This window comes from Sinocyclocheilus grahami, unplaced genomic scaffold, assembly GCF_001515645.1.
Source record: "Sinocyclocheilus grahami isolate Dianchi unplaced genomic scaffold, SAMN03320097.WGS_v1.1 scaffold134.1, whole genome shotgun sequence".
Taxonomy (NCBI): Eukaryota; Metazoa; Chordata; class Actinopteri; order Cypriniformes; family Cyprinidae; genus Sinocyclocheilus; species Sinocyclocheilus grahami.
In genome coordinates this window covers 409,216-431,029 of record NW_015505313.1, presented here as the reverse complement: position 1 = coordinate 431,029, position 21,814 = coordinate 409,216, and the positions used below count along the sequence as shown (strand labels likewise).

Below are 21,814 nucleotides of genomic sequence, written 5' to 3'. Positions count from 1 at the left end.
GGGGGGATTCTTTTATGAGTAGAAATTTCAAAAGAACAGCATTTTCTATTTCAAATATAAATCTTTTGTTACATAAATGTAATTTAATGCATCTTTCCTAAATAAAAGTGTTAATGTTAAATTTTCTTACTTTTTTTCTTTCCACAAACTTTTGAATTATACTGTGTCATGGTTTCAAAATATTAAGCAGCAAAAACTGTTTTCAACACTGATAATAATAAGAAATGTTTCTTGAGCACCAAATGATTAGAATGATTTCTGAAGGATCATTTGAAGCTGAAGACTTCAGCTTTGCCATCACAGGAATAAATTACATTTGAAAATATATTCAAATAGAAAACAGTTCATTTAAATTCTAGTCTAATTCTAGTTATTACTCTATCTTTGATCAAATAAACACAGCCTCGGTGAGCATAAAATGCCCCCCTCCCCTTTAAAAAAAATTATTGTGCATTAATATAGATTTTGTGAAATTTTATTATGCATTAATATATATGCATTTATTATATACTACAATTTAAAACTGGAAATTATGCTATACTGTCCATTGGTTATTTCCACTTTTAGGGGGGAAAAAAATACATAAAATGACAAAATTCTCCAAGGACAAATGTCTATACACTACTGGACATTGTTAGCAAACAAATTATTCTAGTGAGGGTGTGAAATGTTTGCTGTAAGATAATTTATTTTCTAGCCCAAAGGGAAAAAAGTGGCCACAGTTGAAGAAACACTCATATACTGTATATGTGAATCTGTTGGGCAATTACTGGTAGTTAAACACTTCAGCATGGATGGCCTGACAATAGCACTATTCAACACCATCCAAAGTGCGGGGGTGCAACTGTACAGGTCTCAATTTCTCTGTGTCTTATCTCTTTTCATTATTCTGCTTAAGAAATCAATTCTGAGCCTGCTGAATTGCTAGCTTAATAGCCAGTTATGTAACTGGGCTGAAAAAAAAACTCTCATAAAGAGATTCATGGTTTGGTGATGTCTCCTGCAAAAAGCATGCCAGTGGATATGCCACAATAAGACGAGCTGTGAAATTCAATACCTGCAATTTTTTTAAGTTTTATCAAAGGGTTTGATGTGGATATCAAGTGTCTTAAAGATTCACTTGGCATCAGCAACAGTTTGTATACAAAGTGACTTTGAAAGTTTTACCAAACAAGCACAAATACATGAATGCATTCAGCAGCATATTAATAATTTTTATGACTCGCACAATATGGATGGATACGCCACCTTGATATTTAGGGGTCCTTGGCTTCATAAAGTTTGTATTAGGCTACATATGTGGACTTATATCTTGATCCCCCCTCCAACCTCATCTGTAAGTAATAGGACTCTGTGTCTGATACCTTGCGGATGCCTTCAGCAGGAGATGTCACAGAGTTGTCCTGCCCCTGATTTTTATTGATAGTTCTCCACAGCTCGGCGAAAGTGCTGTCTTGCTCCAAGGGGTTCGTGCCCTTCACCCTGAAATACTCGAACACAGCGGAGTCTCTCACCGTTCCGTAGCTCAGCTCTGTCTGCTTGGAAAGGTCTTGAAATGTTCTGGATTGAGAATAAAAATAATAAAAGATATACAAGTCACATATATTATTTAAAGTGCACATTATATTAAAAATTAAATAAAAACAGACATGACAACAGAGTGTGGAAGAAGGCAAATTGATCTAATTAACATGCTGTATGCTAAGAATTATTGATGCCTGATGTTCAGAATGTGTTTGCGAAATTGCCACTGTGTTCACTGTCATGTGCTGGATGATTTGATTTATTATTTTAGTTTTTAAACAGTCTGGAGGTCTAGATATGCCTCAAACAACAACAACAACAAAAAGCTGTGAATGGTACATTTCACAACCTGCATAAACAGTGTGAAAGGAGCATTAAACAATTAAAATCCTACTCTTGCTGGAACCAACCATTTAGGCATATCATACGGTGCTTTTCAGCCAATTGAATAACGTGTAACAGTGTACACACATAGATACTATTATTTCATTTTATTGTTAATTGCTCTCTTAGAGTGAGCAAAGCTTTATTACCCTGACTGTAAAGATTTAAAGAACAGAAACTAAATTAAATGAGGGGAAATAAATCACAATTAATGGAATGAAATATTTGTGTAAAAAAAAAAAAAAAAAAAAAAAAAGGTTTAGTGCAAAAAGACTGGATTCAAAATAAAACAAATGTCAAGTGTCCATCTTTAGCACTGGTGTTGGTGTTATGCACATATCCTTAGGCTATAGAATACAATTACCTGCTTATTTTTTAAACACAGTTCAGACGGTTTATTTAAAAATATATATATTTTTTTTATTTCATTATTGTCTATAGTTTTAGGTAGCTTAGAATCTGAAATACATTCACAACATGCTATCTCTTCTCTGAAATAAAATAAAAAACATTGAATTAAATAGATCATAACACAGACGATGTGTCCTTCACCTCTCCATGACACTTTTCCTCCTAAATGCATTCAAGAATCACAGAGGTGTGAGTACTGATACGATGCATTTCGATAGGGTAACATGGTGGTTAATGAAAGTCTCTTATCTAACACTACCATTACTGCTTGACCTGGCTCTGTAAGTACCAATCTAACAGCATGAAAATATTTGGCTGGTTTACATCTGCTCATCTGCTTATGTATGCATATCATATGCATTTTTTTCTTTTATTATGTGTGGGCTAGATGGCTGCTTTGTTATTTAAAATATTGTGAAAAGCTTTAATAAATTTAAACTGTGATAAATATGCAGCAATTGGCTGGGTGGAAATGGTTTCTGAAATGTGTTTTCAGTTCAGATGGCTGTGGCCAGATTATAACAATCACAGAAAATCTTGTCCACACACTGAATAAAGACTTTAAAAGGGTCTAGAAAAAACAAAACAAAAACAACATCACAGTTTTTGTACAAGTACAGGCGAGTTAGAAGCCAGACCAAAAGACGCAACAATACTTGCTTCTCTACATTAAAACAATAAAAGAGCTCATGCAACAATCAATCCTTAATGAAAAGGCAGACTAGACACAACAACACTAAAACTGTCTCAAATAATGAATGAATGCATAAACATGATGTATTCATTAATTATTTGAATAATTTGTGGGAAAAAATTCCCCCTGACAAAATACAGTTCTAAATGATTTTGCAGCTCACAGCTGCTGCCTTCCATCTGCAACTTCCGATGTCATGCAGTCCATGTGATGTTTAGGGCAGCCGGCTGCTCTTCCCTCTTGCGTAATGACACTGTGTTGCTTCTCCTTCTGGTTTTAGTGGGGAGTGATTTCATGTTGAGATAAGCATCTTCCATCACCCTTGACAAGGCTATTTAACAGGACAGCACAATTATTTGCAGATTCAATGAGTCAGATTGTTAATCTTGAGAAGATAAAATCAGAACAATTAATCAGTTTAATTATAGTGATACTGCCACAGCTGGAGGAGAGAAAAAAACCCTATGGAAATATGTAACGCATGGTGTCATCTCATTGTATTCATGATATACTCATTTATTCTCCAAACCCTGCTGAGCAGCTTTTGTAGAGTTTTAACTTTCCTGAAAAATGTTGCAGTTCTGAAATTGAACATTTCTTTCGAAGCTGTGGCAAAGCAGTTTATTGTTTCATTCAAGATTTAACATTCAACATTTCAAAAAGATTTTTGAAAAAAGATTTTATAAATTTATAATGTTACAAAAAAAGATATTTCTATTCCATTCTATTCTATTCTATTCAAATAGATACTGTTCTTTTAAACATTCCACTCATCAAAAAATCTTGAAAAATATATCATTGTTAAATAATAAATAAATTAATTAATAAATTAATAAGGAAAGCAAAGCAGCACAATGTTTTCAACTCTGATAATAATAAAACGGTACCTTGTGCACCAAATCAGTGTATTAGAATGATTTCTGAAGGATCATCTGACACTGAAGACTGAAGTAATGTATGCTGAAAATTTTGCTTTTCTATCACAGGAATAAATTACATTTTGAAATATCAAATAAAACGGACTTCTTTTAAACTGTAAATATATTTTACAATATTAGTATTTCATTGCTTGTTTGATCAGCCTTGGTAAGCATTAGAGACTTCTTTCAAAAACATTTAAAATTAACTGCAGTGTACATCAGTGTCATTAGCAATTCTATTTTTTTCAGGTTTTAACATATTAAAAACATGCCAGCTATTGAGCCTAATTTGGTCTCTAATTTGACCCATGTGGACAGATGCACCATCATTAAACTGAGATGAGATAAGCTATTAATATACTTGTTGGGGTTCAGTTGACAAAACATGGATTGAGCAACCTAATTTCTAAGTTCCTGTTTTCCACTGGTTCTTGTGCAAACAGAATGAAGTCTATAGTCTGCCTAGTACCTATAGTGAAAACTATAGAGATGGCATATATGAGGTCACCGTCTCCATTGTGCTGTTTGTGGCTGGTGGTTAAAAAAAACAAACATTTATAAAGGTCTAGTTAATGACCACCACACCTAGGTTAAATTACCTTAAAGCAACTTGACGTCTTATGGAGTGAGACTTACAATTACTTTTAAAAATAAATAATGTGTTAAAAAACCCATATATTTAATTATGACTCGTGATCCACATGCTTCTATAGACAACACTCTTCACCAAACCACACTTATTGAGAGAAGGCAGCAAAGAATGAGTAATGAGCTGTTAACACAAGACGTGTTCTTGCATTCAAAAACAACTAGACAGTGTGCAACTGAACAGAACAGAATGAGCACAGGGGTCATGGGATGCATTTTTAATCATTGAAGTGTTTTGAACTTGACACACTGAAGTAAAAAGGTGCTTATTGTGTGAGATGCTAAAAAAAGATGAAGAAACGACAAAATTGCCAAAGATGTTTGTATATACTAATATACTGCTGTAGTATATACTAGTAATATACTTTTATTGTCCTCTTGGGTGAAATGTGTTAGAACAGCACATATATAATATAATTGCAATAAAACTGCAATATAAAATAAATAAAAAATCACTAAATAAAAAAATCACTAAACATTGTAAAAATAAGTCTCAAATATATGTTTAAATAATCTTAATTAGATTTTTTTATAAGCTGATATTGATATGTATGTTTCAATTTGCAATCACTTTGATCAATTAATCAGCATATTATGTAAAATGTTAAATCGACTGACAGTCCTAAACATGTAATGCAATTTCCCAGGATACCTAGCAGGTAAGTACAAACTCCATGCCTCTGAGATTCTTTCAGCCGGCCTCTGCAGGACAAATCAATAGAGGTGCTCTATAAAAGGTATTATTAGGCGTAATGGGGAAATGAATTGGGATGTGATCCATTGTCTTGTTTTTGTTTTGTATGAGAATGTTCTAGATGCCCTACATCCAACTAAGCCTAGAAATATGGTGCTGTATTAAACCACACTCAGGCTTAATTATGTGTTCTGAAGTTCCTCAATTTGGGAACCTCAGGACTAAACACAACGTTTGTCAAGCCTGAATCCCATTTTACATCTAAGGCTGGTGAGAGATATGAAAGACTCCCAGTGGGCTCCCAGTGTGCTAACGATACCGTATCATGCACCAGCAGGGCTGCCTGATTTTAATAACAGTTACAAACAAGGTGATTAGCACAACCATAGCAGCTGTGGATGCTGCCACTGATAGATGGAAGAAATAATCCCCCAGAGCCTCAACACACACACACATACTCACAAGAGCTGAATAAGAAATGTGACGGCACCAAACTCTCCTTTAATGTTCTAAAGCTGAACCTTTGGGCAAACGGTGTGAGGCATTTCGCTGGTGAACTAACAGGTCCGCCAGGAGTATATAGTCTTCAAAGAGACAGAATGCAATAAGCTTCTCCGGTCTTGGGTTTTAAGCTGAGCTGAGAGGGCCGAATTCAATGAGCAGGCAGATAACATTTACAGAGGCAGGAGGAAACTATTTGCACATCAGGTAGGGCATTACCAGTTCATATAAAACAACTCTCATAGTCAAATAAGAGGGAGGTTTTAAAAAGCAGAAAGAGCATTTATTTCTGCTGTGACAATGCAATTATTCTTCTATAGTGAGGGAGAAAGAAAAGAATCACTGCAGCTCTTTTGTGGCGCGTTGTTTGTGCTATCTGACAGTTGTAAGCGGTGTATATATAAATATAAAAAAGACCTGTGTGTTTATAACAACAAGTGCACGAGATTTCTCTGAAGTGGGAGCAGCCTGCATTGACAAAACACCTAGAACACATAAAAGGAGAAAAGGTTCTGGCGTCTACACAAAGGAAAAAAAAGAAAGGATTTTAATATGAAGCAACCTTTCGTGGAATTTATGGAGAATGTCAGGAACTGTGAGCTCCCTGCTGGGAAGTGAAGGACCAACGTGGTCTCTAAGAGACAGCCTGCATGCTGTGATTTCAGAATTAATTTGAAGAAATATGAAGCTTTTAGTCGACTCACAATGTTACTACTTTCAATTTTAGACTTACTTCCTCTATGCCTTGAAAATTCAGAGTTACTAGTTTTGTCACATTGGGTCAGTATCAATTATTCGTTTCCCCTTCAAATTACTAAATAGTAGATTTTATATAGTGACAACAGAACTGTTATTATGTAATGTTAAAAATAAAATGAAACTAGAGAGCTTTGTGTTCATTAAGCATATTCACATACAAGCTAAAATTCTCATAAATAACCACCCAAAAAATATATTTAAAGCTTGAAAACTGAATTTTGCCCAGGTTTTTGCCCTGATTTACAAGTTGATGTTAGTTGCCTAAAGTCAGAGCCAGATTGCAGATTTTAGCTGATATTTTACAAAAAATAGTGCAGTGTATGATGGGCACAGACCGCTTCTGACTCGGAATCCATCCAGTCGGAGAATATCAAACGTGCTTGATATTTTAAGCAAATTATAGAAAAACATGCTTTTCAGTACAGCATTTGGCTAAATGCCTCACCTGGACCCCTTATCTATATCACTGAACTCCTCTGTGATTTTATCTAATTTTTCCTCCTTTATGTTCCTTACTGCTGCTTTTTGGCAGTGACACAGGACTGCAGCCATGTAATAAAGAAGATACACACATTTTCGTGTTCTCTATCCCACATCAACTAGCAGACACTTTCTCACCCCACGTACTCCGGTAACCCAGTGTTGAACTTTGCTGAAATGGCATGGTGCATTGTGATCCATTTACATAAGGTAAACACTGTCCAACAGACTAATCAACTGCTTTTCTGAATGACTAGTCAACTAGTAATAATTTGCAGTTGTGCAGACCCTAATCTGATGCTAATGAATGCAATCCAGTGACGTGATATCCTAACCTGGAGCTACGTTCAGAGATGTGACAGCTCTAATAAGGTTCTATGACACACCATGTGGTCAACAGCGTGTTGAGTCAGGGTTTACAAGCCTGCATATGGACAAGCATCTGCAGATGTGTGGAGTTCTGGCACTGAGACACAGAGCTGGACTAGTTAGCTTACCGAACAGTGTTGTCCATGCGGGATACGGTGAGGTAGGCTGCCAGGTTGGCTGTGTAGGACGAGCAGACAATGAGGGTAAATAGCCACCAGCTTCCCATTGCAATCCTGAGAGCCATTGAACTCATGAAGGATTCACCACCTGCAAACACAAGGAAGAAGAGAAAACATTCTATGCGGATTGCTTGTCATTGTTTACACCAATTCAAAGATACACTGATACATAAAAACCCCAAAGAATGGAGAGAAATGCAGGGTTTTTCGACAGCAGGGTCTAACTGGTTCATGCTAACCAGCTAAACCTTGACCCCTTGTCTATATCACTGAACCATCTGTGATTTTATCTCATTTCAGCCTTCCATTATTTTTCTTCCTGCCGCTTTTTGGCAGTGACACAGCACTGCAGCCATGTAATAAGATTCATTCTTCCATCACCCGTTTTTCTCAGAAAAGCTCAACACCTTATAAGCCTGTGCTAAAATGTCAACACAATATTCCTCTCCAGCACACACAGCCTTGGAAATGTCATCACTGACACAGAGACGGTGAGAATAAAACGAGAAGGGAAAAGATCCGCTGCTATCATGCTCAATGGAGCTCGTTAGGGGCTATAAGTTTTCTTTTGGGACTCTGAGCCAAATGATCTGAGATCCGAAATGTCCCTTTAGGCCTAAAAGGATATCCAAAGAGTCTGTAATTGGAAAGGTCAAAGGTTAAGTGGGCAACCATGCTCATTATAGGGTTGAGAGTGCACTGGTTTCAAACTGAGCCTCCCAAGAAAAAAAGTGCTTGTGCTTTTTTATATGCCCAGACAGAGAATTTGAATCTTTGAATCATTTTTGTTCTAAACATGCACCTCCACACCAATATGTAAGTTTAGTAAGAGGATTTCACAAAATATTTACAAATAATTTCATTAATGATGATTAGTTGCATTTACAACATGGCAGCATGTATTCCAGGGCAAAGTAAAATATGTCAAATTGTATATGACTGGAAATGAAATAGCTACTGCCATTCAAAAAACTTTGGGGTTGGAAAGATTTTTTAATGCTTTTGAAATAAGTCTCTTATGTTCACCAAGGCTGCATTTATTTGATCAAAATATAGTAAAAAGAGAAATACTGTGAAATATTGTACATTTTAGAAAAGCAGAATTTTCAACAGCCATTACTCCACTCTTCAGTGTTACATGATCTTTCATTCTATGATATATGCTGATTTGCTGCTCAAGAAAACATGTATTATTAATGCTGATAATGTTGGTTCTGCTTAATATTTAGCTAAATAAATTTTTTAGTATCATCTGATGAAGAGAAAGTTCAGAAGGACAGCATTTATTTGAAATATAAATATTTTGTAACATTACAAATGTCTTTACTCACTGTCATTTTTGATTTATTGAATGCATTCTTTCTGAATACAATTTCACAGTAATTGCACATTACTGTATCTCTAGTCACACTGGCCACTTGAGAGGATTGATGATGGACAACAAGCAAAATTTTGCTTGATCATAAAGGGAAAGGTCATACAAAAACGTTCATACAAAAATGTTTTGGGTCTCTATCCCTTTTATTTTAAGTGAACTATCCCTTTAAGGCTCCTAACACTTGTTAAGCAGCGCTGTTTGCTCATGATGTGTTACTTTTTAATAAGGGTTGCTACTAGGAGCCCTGACACAATTTGAACAGTATAGCGCACCTGCTATCATATAGTTGTCCTTCGTAAGTGATAAGTAAATGTTTATTTAAAAAGGTGACCCAAATGCAAAACCTATTTTCATAATTACTCGCAGTGTGTTTCATTATCAATTTATGGGTCCAAGGCTAATAATTACAAATTGGTAAACAGCTGTAGAAAAAAAACGTAATTGTCATTCAGCAGCTGCTGTAAATTGCTTGCATCTTGGTCTAACTTGCTACATCTGAAAGCGCACAGAGACACTTAAGAGTCAGCCCGGTATTGACAAGATACCCAGAGTACGCAGAATGGAAAAGTGCATCCATTTATCTAAAACAACAAAACACACTCGCTCCTCTCTTCATAGGCACCTTTAGACACATGCAGCTGTGAGTTACAGAATTCCTATAGAATAATATATTTTGTCAAATAGTCAAAATGTAAGACTTTAGGTCTCTAGTGCTGTAAAATATTTGAAGATACAGCATATATATTTTATATAATATATATATTATTATATATTATATTATATATTTTACTGAAAATATATTTTCTTAAAATAAAAGTCTTAAAACGCTGCATTAGCTGTGCTCCTGCATGCAGACAAGAATGTCAGCAACTGATTGCACCATCCAAGTGAGGTGACTATTCAGCAATACCTCATCCCTCATGTTCATGTGACATGACCCAGCTCACCTTGCTGTACAAAGGCTCCGTAGACGATCCAGATGGCACTTTGGAAGGACGTTGTGACAGAAGCAGGCTGGTGGGGCCCAGGAGGATTCTGGGAGCGGACAGATTGGACGCGTCGGAGCAGAAAGACCATGACACCCACCACAGGAATGGCAGCAGCAATGCAGGCCCACACTGCCAGGTCAAACGGTGCCAGCAAGGAGAAGATGTTGAGTCTCTCTTCGGTTTTAGTCATCAGGATTCCCACAGAATAATCCAGATAGCGTTTACTGAAGTCCACCACATTCTCTCGCTCAGGAGTGATGGTGATGGCTGAAATAGCCACATCTGCCCTCTAAATAGTAATAAATCAACATGCAGTCTGAGATAACAAAAACCCAAGTGAAATCTGGCTGTATAAGTTACAAGAGAGGACATTTGAATAAGTGCAATGCCTTCATAACCATACGTGCCTAAAGCAGTTAACAATTAATTGACTAATATCAGTATGCAGTTTCACATAAGAAACACTATATGGGAAAGTCTTTATGAATGTGAATCTCACCTTCCCAATTAGTTCTCCAATCATTCCATTCCAAGACCCATTGGCCTGAGGAGATCCGTATTTCCCATCAGCCACTTGATACATTTCATACTTAAAACCCAGAATTTTGGCCAGGGCGTCTAGAATATCTATGGAAAATCCCTTATATCTTTTGGGCTGACCTAGAATGTTTTCTGCCACCATCACAAATGGCTCCTCCTGGAGACAACAGAGAAATGTAGGGGTTCATTTGATTCACTTGTTTATTTATTTAATTATACTTTGGTAACCTGATTTGGAACTAAATTAAGCAGTGATGAAAAGATGAATATGCTTGTTCTGCCTACACATACACTACCATTCAAAAGTTTGGGGTCATTAAGATTTTCAATCAAAAATAAAGTAAAAAATATAATATCAAAAATAGAGTTAAAAATCTAAAATTGAAATATTATTATCATTTGCTAAGATTAATTTTCAGCAGCCATTACTCCAGTCTTCAGTGTCACATGATCCTTTAGAAATCATTCAAATATGCTGATTTAGTGCTGAAGAAACATTGTTATTATTATCAGTGTTGAAAACAGCTGGTGCACAGAAAGTTAATTTATCTGAACATTTATTTGAAATAGAAATCTTTTGTAACATTATATATTGTATAACATAATGTATGTCTTTAGTGTCACTTTTGCTTAAACCCCAAACTTTTAGGATTCATTCGCAGATGTTTTCAAACAATGATATTAGAATTTAATATTTCCCAGAATTCATATGTATCTCCTGCAGCATCTTGACAGTAACGGACAGGCTTAAATCTTAGCTGACATAGCTGTTATTTGGCGTTAGTGCCAGACAGATTTAGATTGAATTAGGGATGCACCGTGTTAAGTGCCATATTCAGACAATGAAACACCGACAACAGAATAACATATAGCAGAATGGCGTTATTAGAGATTAAGGATGTCTACGAAGTATATGTATGCAATGAATATAATGTTAAACATTCAGTATTGACTGTATGTGCGCGAGCTGATAAACAAAGCACGCTGAGTGGATTGAACACGGCGGAGCAGATGCACAAGCTTGTCGAGTGAATTTACTTTTCTCACAGACATCACTGGAAAGTTTGTAGTTCGGTCAGATACGTCAAAAACAAGTAAGTTAAACAATGCACAAGTTACTTAACGGTAGGGAGAGAGAAAGAAAGAGAGAGAGCGAGAGAAAGAGAGAGAGCACGCGCAATTCTGTTGTGTGATCTTTGATGTTCACTCACTTAGCACACACATCATTTGGACTGAAACTAATACAGTGGACTACCAGTAAAACTGATACAAATTTGGGACCAAAAATTATTCTGGGAAAAAAAATTGAAGTTCAGGTTTGCTTGAACCTAGGTGACAGCATGCCCAGGAGACTACAGGCTGTCATTAAGGCTAAGGGTTGCCCGACTAAGTATTGATAGTTGTGTAAATACTGTCATACTAACAGCTGTCTGAATAATTTTTGGTTGATTGTAATCCATTACATACCTTTCTATCAAAGTTATCTGACATTATAAAGCTGAATTTGTTCTGACACAGTTTAACTCTGAGTTCTTGTCATATTTTATTACCATTTTCTAAACTATAGCGAATAAACTGTGATAATGTGAGAAATGTTGAAGGTGTCTGAATAAATTTGGGCTTGACTGTATCTATTTAATAAATGAAGTTAACCAACTAACATTATACATACTCTTTTGGTTTCTGTACCTAATATTTCAAAAAGTTACAAATGCAATAAAAATATTGGTATCGGTACTCTGTATCTGCAAGTACTGGCAAAAATAAAAGTATCGGTATCAGGCGAGTACTGGAAAAAGTGATGATGGTGCATCCCTAGATTGAATCTTATAATTTCCTCGTTTGAAGGGAAAGCAAAGATGAAAGCAGAGCCTGACTAATAAGTTTGGACATATTTCTGCAAATAAAAGATTTAATATTGATTGCAAACCTTATTTCTGTGGTGTATCCGTCTGTTCAGGTCGTGATTGAGGTCAGATTGGTTTTCTGTCACATTCAAAGCATTGGCTGACGTGACACTTTTACCAGTGAAAGCTGAGACCCTTTGGTCTCAGGTTAATCTAAATGAAGTGTTTCAGCTGACCTGTTACACCATGGCCAGGGAAGCGTGCAATGCCAGACAGAAATTACCTTTTTAAATTCACCTGGGCAATTTGCAGTAAGGCAAATCGCCACCAAACAAGATTGACTGTTTGTGAAGCAGGCCCTGCGCACTCAAATATAGACAGATGAAATATCTAAGACTCAAGCTAGTGCACTATAATTGTATTTAGAGAGACCACAACCAAGATAGACTGGAGAATAAATAAAGATCAAAGCCCAAAGGAATCTCTGGCGAAAACCATCAAGAGTCTGCATGACTAAAATACTGATATCTGATGAGAGACAAGACAAAAACCACACAGCGCAACCATGCGGAAAAATATACAGTTTATGACAACTAGTGATCGATGATATATTGCAGCAGCAAGCTCTCAACTCGACTCGTATATTACATATTTTCATATATTATTCTAACCATTCAAATCAAGGTTAGAATTAACTGGAAAATCAATATTGGTACCCAGCCCTAGCCACAATTAGTATGCTGTAAGATGTACTGCAGGAACAGGAGACGCAATATAAAGTATCATTCTGTTATTTCTGGAATAAAATTCTTACTGCCCAAATATTACTTGCAGGATATTTTTAGAACCATCAACATCTGTACATCTAAACATTCCTGGAATAACTGGAAAATTGAATGGATATTAGCATTGAGGTCACAGTTAGGCTTAGGCATGGGGTTAGTGGCTTAAACAACATTTTTCATCAAGAATTGTGTTGTAGGGGGAAGAGAAATGATTGCTTGATAGCAATTTTATTCCATGAACATGTCCTACTTACTGTATGAAAATCATGTCATGCTTTTTATTCTACAGTGACTGTAAGAGTAACCTGACATCAGTAAGACACTGATTGTACCTACGGGGAGCTGAATCAGATTTATTGAAATACTCACCAGCAAGGTCACCACTTTCAGAGTAATTCCTTGCATGCCATGCTCAGCCCTGTTCTCCCTCAGACTGCCGTTCAGCCCACGATCAGAGTCCCACGTCGCCAGCTGGGAGATGGAGGAAGAGATTGTGATTGAGCTTTGATCAAAAAATGATTGCAAAGAAAAGGGAGAGTGGGAAAAAGATTTAAGAAGGAGGAACAGGACAGTTGCTGAAAGTCAGGGATGACCTTACATGACCTGAGTTTTTGTCCCAAAACATGTTTTCATCTATGACAGACCCTTCACCATTGAACAGAAATCAGTAGCCCTTCAGGATTCATCTCAGAGGTTCAGCTATTTGTGCTTTTGTTACACGTCCAGGTGAAAATGTTCAAGTAAGTGTGTGAGGTGGTCGCCTAGGCAACAGCTGTCACATTTTCCAATTCTCTTTAAAAACTCAAATTAAACACACACCCAAGTGTGTGCGCGCGCACTCACACACCTGCCCTTTGTCAATATGCTTCCACAGGCTGCTGATTACAGTCAATATCAGCACAGAAAACACAATAAAACAGAAAACAACACAAAAGAACAACTCTATCAAAAGTTTCTTAATTTCTGAAGGCCTTGAAGCTGAACTGATGCCACTACAACAACAAAAAATCTTAATTTGAAACCTCTGTGTAATCATTCCAAATGATTAAAAGAATAGATGTGAAGTTTTAGGTAAGATTAAGTTGTAACTTTTTGTATGGCGCAAATTAAATGCATCATCTTGTTTTCAGTCTCATTCTGTATGCAAATAGACATCGAAAAAAAACAACTGCTCTTTTTTTAATGGAAATATTACAATGATGTTGTCAGAACCATAGCCTTGTGGGTAGCACTTTGACATGTGGCACAGCTGCGCCTCAGGCAACCCCACTTTGGAGTACTGGCTCCAGGTTCTGTTCCCCTCTCTCCTCTCCCAGTGTTTCCTGTCTCCTTCCTACTGTCCCGTCCATGAAAACTGGAAAGCTAATTAAAAATATATATTTGATGATGTCATTGCAGTTGACTATACTTTATAAGGTGAACAACTTGGCTACAAGCAAGCAAGCAAGCAAACAAACAAACAAACAAACAAACAAACAAAAAAGCACAAATACAATTACTATATTAAGTGGTTTGGGCTGAAATAATTGCAGAGATTTCTGGAAGAAGAACAATAAAATCTCTATGAAACAAAGTGCTGCCATGAAAACGCCTCAATTAAAATCCTGATATGAAAACCACTTTATTACTGAATACGCACATTGACAATACAGAACATGCACATTAATCTTCATTCAATTTCGGTTTCTTTATATTATTCCATGAACAAAACCACTCTCATCTTTGTGAGTATTATCCTGTCTGTGAATCACCACATCTGCGGCATATAATCCAGTTGCTGAGCCAGTGGAGAAATGACAATGCTCATATTCTCCTTCCACAAGCAATGACAGCGTTTCTGTAAAACACAGTGCCACACTTCAAAATGAAAGCCAGGATGCATCTATCTTTAAATTCAGGCCCGTTCATCATAATCCCAATATCCCACCAGATCCATTCCTCCACTGTGACGGATTCAGCAGGCCACTGCACTAACATCTCGGAAAGAAGTAACTCTGACCCTGAAATCATGTATGGCTCTAGTACGGCCAGCGCTTGAGCCCACAGTCTTCTGTGAGTGACAGAATGACAGAGGCTTTAGAATCTGCCCCAATGACACTAATCATATATCTTCACTGCAGTGCCCAATACACAGTCCCTGTCACAATAATAACCCCTACCTCACCCACAATAGCAGATTCAGCTTTTACAAGCAAGATTAGATTTTATATGATCAAAACCCAAAGCATAGAGAAGAATAGAGAAGAAAGAAGCAGAAACAAAGAGATAAGATAGCAGGAATTTGGAAAAATACTTCTTTATAGGGATTTCTCTTTCTTTTGTTCTGTAGTAGTGTGGAGCTTTCAGTGTCTTTTACAGCAAGTTATGCCCAATGGTGGTGACAAGTGACAAGTGTTGAATCATTCACTCAAGTGATTTGTTAAAGTGACCCTATTATGGATTTTTGAAAATTACCTTTCATGCAGTGTGCAACACAGCTCTAAGTGAATGAAAACATCCTGCAAAGTTTTAAATCTGAAAGTGTCCCATGTATAAAGTTATTGTCTCTCAAAAGAAAGAGTCGACTCTGAATAATTGAAACTAGTGTTGTCAAAAGACCCGGTACTTCGGTACCAAGTCAGTACTAAAAAAATGAAAACGTTACAGTACCAGGTTTTTTTTTATTACCGGTGGTACAGAGTACCCGGTCAACCCGGTTCTTGATGCGCTATCCGAAATGGGCTATGCGCTCTCTTCATAAAAGCACTGAGACATGGCAACCTCAAAATGAGGAAACACATCAAACTAACAAAACACTTTAAAGACAGACACCCGGATCAAATTAAAGAGTTCAAGCAGGTAGGTTTCATTTTAATTTTTAATATTTAGAACTTCTCAGTGTTTCCCATACATTGATTTATTTATGGTTGGCCACCACAATATCAAAACTGACCGCCACAAATAGATTTCCCAAAAGGCTTTGACTTCATTGAAAAAACATGAGCACCCACACTACAAGTGCCTCCTGCTGGCAGAGACTGAATTTGCATATATATGCCACCACAAATAGAGTGCAAGTCTGTGGGAAACACCGCTTCTGTTATGATTATTCAATATTTTAATTTGAATGTCGGATTGAAATGAACATCGCTGTTATTAGAGTAGTTAATCGTTAGCATAAGCACGGCTAATGCTAATATAATGAGCATTAGAATTAAGTTTCTTTATTAACTATTTAATGCTCCTATAACTTTTATTAGGGTTAAAAAAACAGGAGGACATGATGATATTTACTATTTTTACACACCAGAGGCTTTTAAATGAATTGTGAATCTAAAATATGCGTGTTAGAGAATGTACAAATGGTTAACATTGTTTGTGTCATATCAGTCAGAAAAGCAGTTCTGGGCTTCTTCTTTTTTTTAGCGAAGTTAGTTAGTTGTTATTCTTGGCTGAATAACTCTAGAAGATTTTAAAAGTCCTTTAAAGTTAAATATGTACACAGTTTGGATTAAATGAAAGTATAGTAAAAATTTTTAATTAGCATGCTTTTGTGTTTTGCTTTGGTATCGAAATTGGTACCGAGAACTGTGGATTTTCACTGGTATTGGTACCGAATACTGAAATTTTGGTACCGTGACAACACTAATTGAAACGAGTCGTTTTTTAAACGAATCCCAAGCCGTTTCATGTTGACGTCAACATGAAACATTAGCATATTGCCCACCCACTTGTTGGTATTTTCGTGTTGGTCTGAATGAAAATGCAAATTCATTATTTGCCACTAGGTTTTGGAGCGGTAAAATAGCTGTTTCCCCGGTAATGGCTGTACACAAAGCAGCACTGTGCTCTCAAACGCTGTTTTATCAGGCATTACAGGCAAGATGAAATGAAAATGAGACCAGTCGGACCAATCACCGCAGATTAGCGTCATGTAAAGGAGGGGTTTGGAAAAATTAATCGTTGAGCGAATAGTTTGGGAGTCGTTGAGCAAAAGGTAAAAATAAATGCATATTATAAGACAATGAAAGTGTTTTTTGACCTTGCATGCAGGTCAACCTGTTGCTGGGGACTCCCAAAACCAAAATACGAACCTTTCATTACCCATAATAGGGGTATTTAAAAAAACATTAATTCATTTATGAATGAAACAAAGGAATGTCTTTATAAAAGAGTCATTGAATCATTGACTCAAGTGATTCGTTCAAAAACATTGAACCATTCAGGTAGAAAAGAAGTTATTGACAATGAAACATGTGAATGGTTGCATCTGAAAATGCAAACTGAAGTGCACATCTGAAGGACTCTACTATGCAATCAGGCCATGGAAGAGGATTTGTGAATGGCAGTAAAGCATTGCAGCTGATGCTGGTAGGTCACATGACAATGACAAAATGACATATACTGTATAGTATGTCCTGGTTATATTCATACGGCAAACATGCATGCTTAATTGTCATAAAGTACTAATTCAAAAGAAGTACCTACTCAAAGAATATGCAATTCTGGATGCAGCCAATGTCTCTATGAGTGATTTATTGAACCATTCACATAAGTGATTCGTTCAAACACTGATCCATTCAGGAATAAAACACCACTGCCGTGTATTGTTAGGAGATGCACAACAGTGATTCCACTTCGTTTGGATCTTTTTTCATTGAGTGAGCAAAAACAGACAGTCACTGCAGATATTGTGTCTAAAATGTAAATACATTAATATTAACTTCTTGTTTATTGAACTGTTGTGTAAAGGCAATATCATACTCGCAATCATACAGCTGGTCTCACTGGCCTCATCTCTGCCAATTTGGCTCCACGGCATGGGATTGTCACGGATTTCTGTTTTTTATGTTATTTAAATTTTTTTATCGAAGATATTTTGCCATTCTGTGTTGAGATTGATTTGTGAATAGAGTGATTTAATCAACTGTGTTATAAGTCTTACTTTGGACTGAAGTTGAAACAGAAATGTAGTTGTTCAGCTGCCTTTAGAGAGCTGTAAGTTGACAACTGTTCTGCTATATACATTTCAGTAAGCTGAAAGAATTCCTCCATCTTCTCTCTGCCCTGGTTTCCCAGGTGAGGCTGACAGGAATTTTTCTCTATTTCCTGTACGCTTCCTCCAAAATTTTCTCTTTTAGCTTTTGCCTGTGCTGTTAAATAGTTAATCATGTGGGTGGGTGTTGACAGAGATAAAAGCAATGTGGCTTGTCCACTGGAGATGTTCTGTCAGCAAACACTTGAAAGCCATATCTATCCTACAGCACAAAATAGATCTCCATCATCTGCAAGAGTGTGTGAGGATGTATGTGTAGAATCACATTTACAAAACTTCAGTATCATGTGTCTCTTAAAGGGACAGGTCACCCTAAAATGAACTGAGATAATTTACTCACCCTTCAATTTTTTTTTTAAGAATTCTGGGTTACATTGGAATGACATGAAAGTGAGAAAACAAAAGAACTGTTTGAGCAGTAAATATTCATATGCGTATTATCACAGTACCCAGTATTTACATTGACAGGAAGCACATTAACAGTTACAAAACCCCTCACAAAAGTAGCAATACTCCAATATAAATGAAGCTTCCTGTTTACAGATGTCAAGCTGAAATCAGGGCTTCAGTAGTCCTTTTTTCAGCATTTACATAATACATCTCTGACTGTTTTTTGTCATTGCTGAGTGTTGTGTCAGCCACTTTGTACTGCAAGACTCTGAGCTGGTTTGTGCCATTTCCTAGCCTCTCGTTCACTCATCTCTTGTTTGTGATATTAGTGCTACAAGCCAACCAGAATCCCGCCTGTGAAGACACATGAACATTTTGTCAAGACTAAAGGTCTGTGAGCCAGAAGTTTACAGCTTTTATTGTTTGTGACTTGGAGAGCTGACGTCTCTACTTGAGAGCACATGGGGGAAAGACGCAGAGGAACAAAGAGACAGGGAGAGAGGATTACACACAAATGTTAGCGTACAGTACGAAACAGTACGTGAGACAGAGTCATGCAGAGCAACGGGGAAAGAGAGAGGCATTTAAGGTGCAGAGATGAAGCTTAAATTTCTTCCCGTATTGTGAGGGCTGATGATTTTTTATGATTCTGTAAGCTGTTGTTTCTGTGATTGGTGAGAGAGAGAGAGAGAGAGAGAGAGAGAGAGAGAGCCTCTTTATTGAGTCTGTGAGAGAAACTCATTACCATTCATCAAATCAAATGAGACTCTCACTCTCATGAGTGATAAATTCACCTCATCTCTGCATCATCACACTATCAAAATATACAGAAAATAATATCTGTCACAACTGTGCTGCTTTTTATGCAACTCACTGAGCCAATTTAAACAGATTATGATGGATATTTTATTGTGTGAAATGTTTAGATTGTCACAATTCTAGATTATTTCTATAAGATATATTTTAAACAGACTGCATTGACAGTTTATGTTACTTTATGTTACAAAGCAGGCCTAATTATCTGTTGAAGAGAAAAACTAATTATAATACAATTTTATGTACAATTGTAATTAGTTTATAGGATTTTTTGCAGTTTGTAAAATTGTTTTTCTTTTTATATAAAAAAAGTTCAGAATTTTATATATATACTGTATGTTTGTGTGTGTGTGTGTGTGTGTGTGTGTGCATAACCTCAGTTTGGTAAAGGTCTATCAAGATCCTTTATTAGACTCTATTTCTGTCTAAAGCTTTAAAAGTGTTATGACTGGTGTAGAATGGAAATTATATCTCAAGCTTTTGAATATGACATTGTGATGCCATACTTCAGTGAGCGAATGATGAACAGCAGACAGAGTTTGACCAGGGAGAAACATAATGAATATACTGTGTATATGTATGTGTTAGAAAAATAAAGAGCATTTCAGTTTTTTCCCCTGCTTTTTTCTCACACTAAGACACATGTGTCCTTTAAGACCCATGAGGTCAGCTGTATGCTTCTTTTCACCAGATGCTCACAGGGGTGGACAGAGGCTCATTATGGCTCTTTTTTTTCTCCCAGATTCACCTGCAGGCTCTTTTTTTTCTCCCAGATTCACCTGCAACCTGCGGTCAACCCATTGTCATGGGAACTACTCAGGCAATTGTGCAGAGGTCACCCACGTTGGCTTGGACAGACTCAAACACAATACCTGTGCTCGTCGAAGCACCCACTTTTAGCCTGATGCCACTGCAATACAATTACAAGATCAGCTGAGATCATTTATGTAGCTTTGGCCCTATATATATATATATTTACAAGTATGAGCAGGACAAGATGACAACATCTGCTTAGTCTGACTTGCAGTCCCTCTCTCCCTGCTCTCACTTTCTTGTTTATTAAGATGATTAAATTGTCGAATTAACCTAGTGTGCTAAAATTGTCCTGTCAAACTGAATCATGCATCAGGACTGAATAATCCATCTCACACTGCTGTCACTATTACATCACTATACTATTACTATTATTAATTCAATAATCAACTGAGAGACTTGTCAAGTTCATCAACCTTTCAGAGGTTTCTCTTCTCAGCACCTGCTCCCCACATGAAGGTGTTGGGCTGAACCACTCAGAGCAGGATTGGGAGCGGATCCATCTTGTAAAGATGCTCGGTTTCGCAGTCTGGATTATACCGCATGAGAACAGACAATTTAATGAAAAGAGAAGATTAAAAGAAAGTGAGAGAGGGAGATGGGGAAGGACACAGATGGAATTGGTGAGAATGAGAGAGAGAGAGAAAATAACATCTCCGTCTTCATTATGGAGGTAAATTCCTCTCGATGTCTGGCTGAAAAATAACCTCCTCATTCCAAACATCCAGTATACTAGACACATTTTCCTGCTCTGTAGCAATCGTTGGGTTGTCAGGCCAACTTCTGGGTGCGTCTGAACAGCTCAGTTCATATTGATTGCTCATTTGTGTGAATATATGTGTGTGTGTGTGTGTGTGTGTGCATGTCCATATGAGCCATTGAGTCCATATTTATTCTAAATTTCTTTGTACATTAGTCAATATACAATGTTACTGTTGCATTTTATACTGCCATACCCATACAACGCATCCTCCATGTTAATATAAATAATGCAATAATATATTTACAATATAAAAATACTGTAAATAAAAAGGTTTAACAATAAAAATGTGTGAGCTACTATCAAAAATAATTATATGAATTAAACACACATTGTTTTTTCTCACTACTTTAATCACTAATTTTATGACTATTTTATTAATACTTTATCTTATAAAAATATTATATATTTTTGAACATTGGATATTATATTGCTCCCCTAAAATATATAAAAATTAATGAATAAATAAATAAATAAATAAATACATCATTTTATTTAATGTAGCATATAACATCTTTCACAATTAAACTGCATATTCTGAAAGAAAGAAAAAAAGAAAGAAAGAAAGAGGAATGGAGAGGAAAGCGTGGAAAGATGAACCTACGGGAAGAGAGTCTATGTGACATGCAGAGAACCTCAATGTGGGCTTTAGAGAGCCTTGAGGAAGAGACATTGTTTTAAGAAGAGATCAGAGTGGAGAAATGCATATTCATGCTGATGGACAGCAGAATGTGTGTGTGTGTGTGTGTGTGTGTGTGTGTTTATTAGCTGTTAGTGTAATGTTGGACAGTAGGGGTGCTATTGTGTGTGTGAATGTGAAGTCATTAGCTCTCTGTGTTTCTTGCCAGAGGGAATGGCCATGTTCAACTCGCACACTCACTAATATTCAGGCTAGAAG

At 36.6% G+C, this 21,814-nt stretch overlaps 1 protein-coding gene across 3 annotated transcripts in view; it reads right to left on the bottom strand.

Annotated features, from left to right (window-relative positions):
- grid1a (glutamate receptor, ionotropic, delta 1a) overlaps nucleotides 1-21,814 on the bottom strand; it is a 309,894-nt gene that overhangs the window by 27,947 nt on the left and 260,133 nt on the right. For all 3 annotated transcript variants that reach the window (XM_016279802.1, XM_016279803.1, XM_016279804.1), the window contains exons 9-13: nucleotides 13,472-13,573; nucleotides 10,430-10,627; nucleotides 9,889-10,219; nucleotides 7,513-7,651; nucleotides 1,365-1,560 (exon numbers count right to left, since the gene is read on the bottom strand). In XM_016279802.1, coding sequence (XP_016135288.1) covers nucleotides 1,365-1,560; nucleotides 7,513-7,651; nucleotides 9,889-10,219; nucleotides 10,430-10,627; nucleotides 13,472-13,573 — 966 coding nt within the window. The remainder of the gene's footprint in view (nucleotides 1-1,364; nucleotides 1,561-7,512; nucleotides 7,652-9,888; nucleotides 10,220-10,429; nucleotides 10,628-13,471; nucleotides 13,574-21,814) is intronic.